The sequence below is a fragment of the Abrus precatorius genome, unplaced genomic scaffold (assembly GCF_003935025.1).
Source record: "Abrus precatorius isolate BTA unplaced genomic scaffold, Abrus_2018 Scaffold8, whole genome shotgun sequence".
NCBI classification, from domain to species: domain Eukaryota; kingdom Viridiplantae; phylum Streptophyta; class Magnoliopsida; order Fabales; family Fabaceae; genus Abrus; species Abrus precatorius.
The window spans coordinates 27,901,658-27,913,560 of record NW_020874428.1 but is presented as its reverse complement, the minus strand read 5'-3'; the positions used below and the strand labels follow the sequence as shown (position 1 = coordinate 27,913,560).

The 11,903-nt window shown below is 34.2% G+C and overlaps 1 protein-coding gene across 1 annotated transcript; it reads left to right on the top strand.

The window, feature by feature from the left end:
- The first annotated feature begins 2,448 nt into the window (after positions 1-2,448).
- Positions 2,449-6,976, top strand: LOC113848122 (O-fucosyltransferase 6-like). Its single transcript, XM_027477511.1, has 10 exons — positions 2,449-2,630; positions 2,748-2,819; positions 2,893-2,983; positions 3,138-3,214; positions 3,583-3,671; positions 3,796-3,979; positions 4,928-5,109; positions 5,372-5,474; positions 5,564-5,895; positions 6,308-6,976. Exons 1-10 carry the CDS (start codon positions 2,460-2,462, stop codon positions 6,753-6,755), a joined length of 1,749 nt encoding a protein of 582 aa, XP_027333312.1. The 5' UTR covers positions 2,449-2,459; the 3' UTR covers positions 6,756-6,976.
- Positions 6,977-11,903: the final 4,927 nt, after the last annotated feature.

Here is an 11,903-nt window from a genome sequence, read left to right as displayed (position 1 = left end):
TTAAATAAAATTGTACAATACACGTGTATTGTGCATAAGACAATACATGTTTGGAAACGAATTAATATATATGTATACAAATCCTTTCAATTGTAGTAGTAGTTTATATTTATAAGGTAAATGCATTTTAATTTTCTTAGAGTTGTTCTTGATTTATTTACCTGACTTTTGTGTTCAAATGTATTGCTTATTTATATAGAAACCTTTTCAATATATATTTTTTAGCTTTATTTTTTATTCATTTCTTTTGAATTTAAAAATATAAATTTTTGTTACTATTTTCTGTAATAAATCTTTTTGTTTATTGATTAAAGCTAGACAACAGTTTTATTTGTTGACACTAAGTGATCATATGTAATGTAAGTAACGAGATACTTGGGAAGCAAGGATGCATTACAGTGATCCTTATCCTTAACTTGTTCTTGGAACAACCCACAGGTTAGGTGCAGGTGCATATTCACAGCACTCGTTTCGTTTTGCAACAAACAAATTCTGATGCATGTGGGGTCAACTTTCCGTTATATCAGCCTATAACTGATCCACCTGGCTGTAATACCAATTCAACACTCATCGTCATGCTTTTTGAGATTTGTTGGTGTAATTTTTTTTCATATTATCATTCAATTCTCAAGTATCATTGATATTTAAAAGACTTAATAATCTATAAATTATGTCTGACTTTATTGATCTAATTCACTGTTCTTAACACATTTAAAATTCATGTAGAATTGTTGAAGGTCAATCAAGTCCAGTAAAGGAGGCTAATCTCCCACAGAGTGACAAACTAAAGTTTCAATACTCACATTAATACAAATGTGAATTATATAAGATAACTGTAAAATATATGTTTAACACACTACATTAATACGTAATAAAAATGTTGATTAAAGCATAAGCCTAACAGATGATTCTAGTAATTTTGTGGATCAAAACAAAAGTCTCTTTCCTATAGACACACTTGTATGATGCAATTATTTGTAAAACCACATATTTGGATACATTCACTCCACTAATTCTATCTTTTTCAAAGAAAGCTTGTCCTGTAACTCGTGTCTATAGTTCCATGCTTTCTCCAATTTTCGTTTCGTAATCGTAATAAAGAGGGAATGAAACGAGAGAGCAATATCATGCAACCACATGAAACACACGTGAAGAGTAGTAAAGAGCGACCAAAACTTTTTATGGGAATGCAAATTAGTTACAAATAAAGTTAAGTCGGAGAAAGAAGAATTTGTGCCTAACATACTCATCAATCTATGTATGTTCTAGCTAGTTACTTGTTCGCAGCATCCCACGTATGCGTTAAGAAAACACTTTCTTTCTTTCTTTTCCATTGTCTTTCTTAATCTTATCACCCAAGGAAATAAATGTTATCAGATAACTAAAATTTATTACTACGCATTCAACATTTAAAAAATGATTATTACAACTTCATAATTAGACCTTTTAAAATTTACTAATTTTATCTATGGAGGTATCTATTTATTATAATAAAATGTTTGATATAATTATAAACAGTTAAATCATTAGATCACGATCAGTTAAAATCGTCAGGAACGAGGAATTTGTGTTAAATTAATCGGTGTAAATAAATAGAATGAGATAAGTTTCACATTCTGACCCGCAATAAACACGCTTTGTCTCGTTAACTCTTCTTGATAATGATGTAAAAACAAAATTTACATAGTAAAGGTACGTTGTTAGCTTAAAAGTTGAGCAATAAACACCAACACTACGCTAAAGATTTTCTGGCGTACAAGGGTGAGCGAAAGAAAACAAACTCCCAAAGAAAGCTATAACAGACTTGTGACTAAGAATTTGTTCCAACCCAAAAAGCAGGGAAAGAATATGTAATAGTAAGTACACTTTAACTGACTTTCAATTCCAAATTTAGCTAGAGAATCCTCTGGTTAATTAGTTAGAGTCAAGCATCCAAGAAACTTGTCATGCACTCCGTATTTAGCGTTATTATGATGGAATTTATTGTAAACATTTGACTCGAATCATACTTTGACTCAAGGTTCGTTTGATAAACTATAAACATTGTTAGATTGACATGACCTTAATTTAATTGGAGATTTGATGATAAAGTATAATTTAGAAGCTAGCAATGGGATTGGTTAGAAACAACTTAGGGGTAAGACGACGTTAGACAGCGTTGGGTTAGTTAAGGATGGTGAGCCAATTGTAATGATATCAACGGCTGATAATATAGTTGATCATCCAAGGGTATCAAAACCTGAGAAATTTATTTGCGTGCGGTTGCGTTGGTTTTTGTTGAAAGGTCGTCGTCTTTATCACCCTCTTCTTCTTCAAAGAAAATAAAGCGTTTGTTCTAATGGAAGAAACGGCGTCGTTGCTGCGCCAATGCGCTTCTTCCATGCAATCAATACCAACGCATTGAATTTCGGTGTCTCAGTCTGTAAGGTACAAACATAGCAATAACAATGTCCACGCCAATGAAGAGAAAGAAGCATCACGCGCACACACAGAAATCCAGACTCATTGGACTCCTCATTGCGAGTTTCCTTCGCCGTCGGCTCCTCCACCGCCTTCTCATCTCCGCCATCTCCGTCTGCCTTTTTCTGTTTTTCGCTATACTCTCTCTGTTCGCTCCGTCGCCTGTAAATGTAAATGCACTTTAATCATTTCTATTCTATTTCATTAGTCTTTTGTTTTGTTTATTTGAATCAATCTTTCTTTCCTTTCTGCGCTTCGCTGCTTGGTGGTGTATGCGTGTAATTCAGACGCAGAACAATGACCGAGTCAGATCACGATTAGATTCACATCAGGATTCGCCTTCGGTGTTTCAGGTTCCGGTAAGCTATTAAATGAGACGTCATTCTGCTTCTGCATTTTAGTTTACTCATTTTTGTTGGTTGGACTTTGAAGGCTAGTGGAGGCAGTTGCGAGCACGATTTATGGAGTTCCACGCACTCGCAGCTTCTCTCTGGCTGCAGCAACGCCAGTGTCAATTTTGCAAGTAAAACTAATCCCAATCTTCTCTTCGCTTCCCGCAACCAGTTTATGAATTTAATTTCGGACTTTAAATTTAATCAAATTGTAAGTCATGTAATGACTCTTTTTTATTTGATGTGCAATTTGATCGCGTAAGTACTTATTTCTTGCACTTGCAGAGGCTAATGTCAAGACGCATCCAGATCGATACTTGTTAATTGCAACCAGTGGAGGTTTAAATCAACAGAGAACGGGGGTAAGCTTCTTCGTCTAACAACTATGGCATTGATTTAATATCAGATGAGATGCAATCCTGTTAATCAAAATAAGTTAAAGGAGGTAAACGTATTGGAAGATTTACTTCTTCCTGTATGTTTTATCCGAGGATATTGCTTGTGCATGAATAGTTCTTTCCATAAGAAAACATAATTGCATTGAAAAATGTTAATGATTTACCTGAAATATCTCATGCGGTTCTAAATCCAACGGGAGGCAAAAACTCAATCAGACAGCTAATTTGATGAGTGATTTATTTCGAGATACAAATTTGAGCCATTTGAGGGCTAATATCTGTGGCTGGATTATTTGATATTCATGGTTTTGAAGTGCTGGTCGTGGCTGCAGATAATTGATGCTGTCGTGGCTGCATATCTTTTGAATGCTACTCTTGTCGTTCCAGAGTTGGATCATACATCTTTCTGGAAAGACACCAGGTCTGTCTTTACATTATACTTCGATCACACATCTCCATACTATGATATTTTTATTGGAAGCAAACTTCATCGTCTTTCAACCTCTTAATTTATAAGTAACATGCATGTGCTATTTTTTTTGCAGCAACTTTTCTGAATTATTTGATGCAGACTGGTTTATAACATTTCTCCGGAATGACGTAAGAATTATAAAACACCTTCCAATTATGGAAGGGAAATTCGTGGCTCCATATACGATGCGCGTTCCAAGGAAATGCACCACCAAGTGTTATGAGGATCGTGTTTTACCCGTGCTGGTGAAGAAGCATGTAAGTGTTACTGAAAATCCTCAGTTAAGAGTCGTAGGCTTTCATCAATATTATTTGCATGCCTTCCACCAATTAAAATTTAGACCTTAAGTATTAGATTATTGTGGCTCCAACATTGCACATCCATGAATAGATGATCAGGTTCCACCATTAATGTCTTATCTTCATTTTTCCTCCCCTGTTTCGTGCCTAACTAACTACGTAACTGATCATTGATAGTAAGGATGCAGTGTGCTTCATTGTTTTATTTTTTTATACACATTTTTTTTTAGAAACTAGTCTTGCTAAATTTAGAACTTCTTAAATGCATTCTATAGTATAAAATTGTCAAATTGCTTGTTTTGGGAAGTTTTTCTAGTGCGAACTGAAATCATTACTTATTTTTTGGTTTATAAAAGTTCGGAGGAGAAAATATTTTCATTCTGATGTTGTATGTGACTATGACAAGCCTCGACCAAAAATGTTAGTATCACCTAGTTCATTGTTAGTTATAAATTAACCTTAGAAATTAACCACTTTGTTTTTTTTTTTTAATCTTTGAGAAAATTGAAAATAAATATTTTTTGTTTAAAATAATTTTGAAAGAATACAAATTAAGAATGATCTATCAATTTTTAAGATAAAGTAAACTAGAAGATTTAGGTAGAGAATATTTTAACTTAAAATTAAATATAAATTACTTCAGAAAATTTTATTCTCGATACAGTTAATATCAATACAATTTTTATTCGTAAAAATTTGATATTTGATTAAACATAGAAATAAAAAAATAAATGAAAAATTGATTAATCAAATTTGAAAATTATCTAAGCAATAATGACAAATTTTCAAGGAAAATGCCACATGTATAATACAGAAGCAAATAACGTACTTATAATATTAAGTACGTTACGGTGTTGTCCTTGGTTGAGTTGGTTCCATGAATGACACTTAAATTTCTCAATGCAGGCTGTTCGGCTCACTAAGTTTGATTATAGACTTGCTAATATGTTGGATGAAGATCTACAGAGGCTGAGGTGCCGCGTTAATTACCATGCTCTCAAATTTACGGATTCCATTCAGGGAATGGGTAACTTGTTGGTTGAGCGGATGAGAATGAAAAGCAAGCATTTCATTGCTCTGCATTTGAGGTAAGATTTAAAAGTTATAGCCAAGCTTCGTTCCTGGTTTCTTTGCTTTGCCATTATTTCCTCAACAAAGGATGCAATATGCATCAAGGAGCCACATTACCGTCAGAACTTGTGATCATCTTCCCTAATTTCTAATTTTCTAAGAATTAGCTTGCATTTTTGTAATTGAGACGCACAGTTCAGGGCCAATTTCGATTTCATTTTTCATATCGAAAGTTTAATGTGATAATCTGTTGATTCCAACGTATGTTTTATCTGATAGGTTTGAACCGGATATGCTTGCATTCTCTGGTTGCTATTATGGCGGGGGAGAAAAAGAAAAAAAAGAACTTGGTAAAATTAGGAAGCGGTGGAAAAATTTACATGTAAGGTTTTAATAGCATCCAAGAAATCAACACCAAATCTTTTAGCTTGTATGAAAATTGATATGTTCTTATTTGGGAATGGGACTCAGACAAGCAATCCTGACCAAGTTCGAAGACATGGAAGATGCCCACTTACCCCAGAGGAAGTTGGTCTCATGCTAAGAGCACTAGGTTTTGGAAGTGACGTTCACTTGTACGTGGCATCTGGCGAAATATATGGAGGTGAGGAAACGTTAGCACCCCTCAGGGCTCTTTTCCCGAACGTGCATTCAAAGGAGACCATTGCTACCAAGGAGGAGTTAGCGCCATATGTTTCATTTTCTTCTCGCATGGCTGCACTGGATTTCGCAGTTTGTGATGACAGTGACGTTTTTGTTACAAATAACAATGGTAACATGGCCAAAATTTTAGCTGGAAGAAGGTAAGCTGCTTCCTTAGTGCCGTGCTTAAATTATTAACGGATACAACAATAACTAGAAGTAGGAAAGCTGCTTCGTCCGTACAAGCTTGAGACTATTTGTATCGGCATTTTAAATTTAAACGATCTTCTTAAGCCTGATCTGATACATTGCTACTATATCCCTTTGAGTTTTGCCTAAAGTAACACATAAGAGGATTGAATCCCATAAATTAACTGTCCAATGCAATTATGAGGGAAGAGGGAAGAGTCAAGAGATTGGATACAAATAGCTGTTTACGTGTTTTAAAAAAACTAGAGATTCTTCTAATTAGTGTCATGTTCTTTATTTTAGGTTAATTATTTCTGTTACGATAGTTTTTTATGCTGGTAAAATCAAGTTTTTACCTACGCATACCCATTTTCTCTGTTGCAGGAGGTACTTCGGTCATAAACCCACCATCCGCCCAAATGCAAAGAAGTTGAACCTGTTATTCATGAAAAAAAATAATATGACGTGGGAAGAATTTGCCTCTCGAGTTCGAACGTTCCAGGTAGGCTTTATGGGGGAGCCAAATGAGTTGAGACCGGGCAGGGGTGAGTTTCACGAGAATCCGTCATCTTGCATATGTCAAAACTCATCAGAGTCGAAGGTAAGCGCTAGGGGAATTTCCCATCCCCTAAACCAAACACGGGATAACCACGAAGGCGATAAGATAGAAAACAGGGCAGAAGAGCAGTTTCCCGAGGAAGAGCAGGAGTGGACTGAGGCAGATTATTTGGACAGTAGAAAACAAAATCAACTCAAAGAAACTAAAACTGATTCGCTCTCTCTTCTAATGAGAACGGACCAGGCTGAAGTGCAAGAATTCTTCTCTGATTAGGTGGAGATGTTCCAATTCACAATTAAATGCCATCTAACTCAGATATCTAGCAACTGCTGCAACTGTTCCTTGGTTTTTTCAGTTGATGGTGGTCTGCTTCGTCCACGGATAACATCAAACATCTTTTCATAGACCGTGTTGAAAATTAAGCCTTTGTACATAGAATATTCAGGTTTTGATTGGGAGCTGTTCAAATTGTCCATGTAGCAAGGGTATTTGTATAGGCCATGTAGATTTTGAAGCTTCTAGAATTGAAATGCGGGAGGACTTGATGAGGCATTCTTTTATTTTGATTATAGTGAAAGACGTCCGATCCAAAGTGTGGTTACCTTTTTAGTGTGTGTTTTTAAGGATTTAGATGTACATGCCCAAAAATGGAAAAGATTACAATTCAAGAACACTTGCCTACTACTGTTATTGTGTCAGCTTTGGTACCTGAGACACGGAGAAAACGGCTTTTTTACCTATATGTAAACTTTCCTGATTTTCTAAACCTAATATTGTTCCTCTTTTACACAGTAAATTCGAGGAAACAACTCTATCATACCAATTTGTTTACGCGAAATTGAACAGACGAAAACTGTATTCGAATGCACCCCAGGTTTTTGTTAAATCTGTCATTCTTTTTAAAATTTTTAATTTAACTTTTATTGAGTGAAATATATGAATTTAATTTTGATGTAGTAAGTGTAAAATATTTAAGTTATTATTAATTAAAAATTATTTTATGTATTTTTATATATAATTATTCCAAAAATTAATATTTTTTAATTAAATTCAATACATATACACCTTCGTGGTAAATTCTTCCCAAAACTATTGGTACTAATGAGCAACCCTCAAAATTCAATATTACACCTTCCATATGATTTCTGTTGTTCTCTTTTATGCGTAAGTTTCGTAGGAAAAAAAGGGGAACAGTAAGGTGATATTCTCTCTCGTGTTTTATGTAATCATAACAGATAAATGATAAACTATTATGATTATTGTTGTTATATTAAATTTGTTCTTATGTAGGTCACACATGGGTTTGTGTATACGTATTTGGGTTTGTTTTTTTTGGGTCGTCGCATATTTGCTTATTTAGCCTTGCAACTTTTTTTTGGGTCAAGTTTAGTCATGCAACTAAAGGTAGACGATTTCCGGGCCTTTCTAGCCCATCTATGAAATTATAGACTACCCACGTAAACTTTATATAAATGGTGGGAACGAGAAAGTGGCGTTCCTATTTGGAGTACGTAACAGTCAGACACGATAATATACAGATTTGTTACATAATGTTTAAAACTTCAAAATCTGATTTTGAGTAAAAGACACGAGAAACATAGTTCATCCTATGTTTGTTTTACGTTTTGTTGACGCATTTTGGTGCAAGTGGAAAAGAAAATCCATAACTAAAGCGAACACAAGGAAGCTCTACGACTACGAGATAGCATGAAGCTTATTCCCACAGCTTAACGTTAAACTGGTCTTCTTGAGATAAACTTCATTTAGCACACTAATTACCCTCTCCTAAGGTGTGAACTAGAGCCACATCCCTGTCAACACTGATTCTTTGATTTTGATGCAACTGGAACCCTCGTTTTTAAAAAGAAAATCAAATCTTTCTTTAGTTGAACACGCAATTGCAGCAGAAGGAAGTTTAAATAAACAAGCTAAATAAAATATTTAATTTGTTTTATGTATTCCTTTTTTTAATAAGAAAATGCTATACATATCAGTGCAGTGTCCACTCTGGTACTCACATTTGTCCGTGGCCTTTCTTCCAGTTCAATTTGTGAACTAAAAAAAAAAAAACAAATTTCTTTATAATAAAAACAAATAGATAGTTTCCTACTTTTCTCCCACTAATTATTAATTTCCCTTGATGCTTTGTATGAGTTTTTGGATCTCATAAATAATCACCACTAAAACAGATACCAAATCATAAAGCCCATCAATGCTCAATCCTTTGAGTTGTCCTTTCAAGTTGGGACCATTAGCGTGAGTGTGACTGTGCAGTCCTTTTGTGTTGCCACTTGCAATCGTGTAACACCCCCCCCCCCCCTCCCCAAATTCCCAAACAAAAAAATGGGATGAGGTTTTTGGTTTCACAGCCACTCCTGAAATGTATTTGTGCCTCAGGTGCTTTCTATAATTGATAAAAAAAAATAAAAAAAACCAATACACAACATTTACGTAAACTAATAAATATTTATTTTTTAGTTTTAAGTTTCAAGAAAAAGTTTGAACAGATGATCTCAACCTCTAAGAAATTGAAGGGAAAAGCAAAGCAAAATTTAACCCAGTTTGAATGAGTGAACTATTCGTGCGATTGTTAATTTGGTTGGATTGCAAAGCATTTGCATGCAAGGTGTGGGCTGTGGTGGGATAAAGAGTATTAAACTGACAGGGAAAATGAATAACACATGTGCTCTGCACGTGATGCCTCAGAAGTGCCGAACACCCACTCTTTTTTTTTCCCTTTGTCTTTTCCCCTCTATTCTGAAATTCCTTTTCGGCTTTAGGTAATGGGTTCAAAATGACAATGCTATGAGTAATTAATTGTGTATTGCCAAAACAAACCAAACTCCTCTTTTTATTGCAGATAATCACAACACTATTATCAATTGCATTCATAGAGAAAATTATTTCAAGTCATTAAATTGAAGTAATTTTATGATTTAATTTGACATTTGTAAATAACACAGACACAGGGGATTTGTATGAACTTACAAGGGGGTAATAATGAATGACATGCACATGTACTAGTACCAAAATTGGGCAAACATTATTAAAAACATGAAAACTAAACACAAATAACAAAGGGCGTGTGGGGCCAAGAAGGGCCCATTGGAGCAGTAATTGAGCCACTCTTTAGAGAGTTCAGACTTCAGAGCAATAACACAGGAATGATGGTTCCCTTCTCCCTCACATTCTTCAATCTATGCACATTCATTTGAAATTGGGGACGCTCCTATGCTATGCTATTCTCTCCTAACTTTCCCACATTCCTATAACAACATTATGATTAAAATTGATGCCCCGTCAGGTGAGTGGAAAGAAAAGAAGATCATCTCTCTGTGATTTGATCTGCACAAAGTTCACATTACTTTAAAGCCTTTAAAATCAAAAGATTGGTAGGCCGATCTGCATATTCTCCACCGATCGGATCCTCTCTTTGACTTGTGTATATATATTTTTAAATGAGCTCCTTTGTTTATCCCTCCCTACCCTTTACATAAAAGGAATTTCATGCCATAAATTACATTTATCCTCATCGTCTTCTTTTTCTTGTTCACGTGACTTCTAACTTGCTCGCCTAGAGACACATCATCAACCCACTTCTGCTCCTAAGTTTCGATAAATTGTTAAATTAAATAAACTTTTATTTTTTAGAACTTTTCTCGTTTAAAGTTTTTCTCATAAATACTTATAGAAAAAGTTGAATTCTTTCCATTTGTCTTTTCCATGAATATATTATAAGGGTAAACGGGTGAGATATCCTATTCCAATTCTTTTGACCAAGAGGGATATAACCCTAGGATCCTTCGTTTTTGAACAACACTGGGTGGCAGTTCTCTTGCAGCTCTTACCTCAAGGCGAGGGGGAATTAAGAAGTACAGAGGAGGTGTCAGTGATTGAATCTGCGAGATACCACTTTCTTAAAAAGAAGATACGGTTGTTTTGTGATCCTGCTTCATAATACTGCATTGCAATTCATGATTTTTCAAATCATATATATGCATATAGTTTTTCAGCAGGACTTGTTTCAACTTGAGACACACTACGAGCGGCGGAACCAGAGGATCCAATATACCAATAATAATCTCTCTCTCTCTCTCTCTCTCTCTCTCTCAGTCATATATATGTTGATCAAGTTTGGCAACAAATCATGGGTTGGTCGGAATGTAGAGATTGAGGCCTTCCATTGTCTCAAAAGACTAAATATTTATAGATAGCAATTTGATACTAATTTAAATTGCTAGATAAAGTGATACGGTAACCGAGTAAAGCAAAAGGGAAAAGATGAAAAAATGAATGATTCTTTCAAGTTAGAAACTTGGTGAAATAGTAAATAATAATATATACTTATCGGCCAAAAGTGTACTGATCGCCTCTGCCAGGTTGAATTTGTAGGTTGCATTACCCCACAAAAGTTGACTGAATATTTGTTTTAGAGGTTTGAGGACTGAGAAGAATAAGACCAACCCAATGTGGAAGTTTTTGTCCCAATTCTAGATTTCCCAAGTAGACAATTCCATTAGTTTTTAAGGATTAATATGTTTAATCCTTTAAAAAATTCCTTATATGTGTTTCCATTATGTGTCACTTTAGCCAAAGTTAGTTATTCCACCATGCCAGTAACCCTAGTATTTAAATTAAATATCAATAATGTGCAAAGTAAAAAATGTGCAAAATTTTTCTCACCAACAGTGATTTAAAATCAAAGTTTTAAAAAATAATATTAGATAGAAGCAAATATGTGCGTTAAAAGTGTGAAATTTTTTTGCTCTAAAATTAAACTCTTAAAAGACAAGATTAGATAGAGAAAATATTTTATCTCGTTTGAGAAACAGCCTCTAAAACTGATAAAAGTCCAATGCTATTTAATTTTTTGAGTCCAGCTGTATTCCTTTAATTAAATCGCATAATAATAATAATAATAACTATTTGAACAAATTTTTAAAACAAAATTTAGAGCTGAAAGTACTGCCCCTCGTTTTCTTGATTATCAATATTAGAAAATTGAAGAAAACAAAACCAGAGTGTTCGCAATAATTGCGTCAACAGGGATTTTAGTACTGGGCAAAGCTTGTGAGTGGTAGATGCTACTTCCCAGTAACAAAGCCATTCAATCAATAACTCAATAATGATAAAAATAAATGATTGCGTTTGACAATATTCATTATCGGAGAATCTTTTTTTTTTTTTAATCAATTGAAGAGACACTTTTGATGTTCCTCTATATCAAGATGTGTATTTTATAAAAAATAACGTGAGAACAAAATGGTAAACTATAAATTAGTAATTAAGTTTTATATTAATTTTAGATTAATGTTTTTGTACTCGTGTAATATTATTTTATCACTTTTTTTTTAAGTTAAAACAAAATGTACACAAATTTGTTGTTGTAGTATATCTCTTTGATTTCACGATGCATGGATC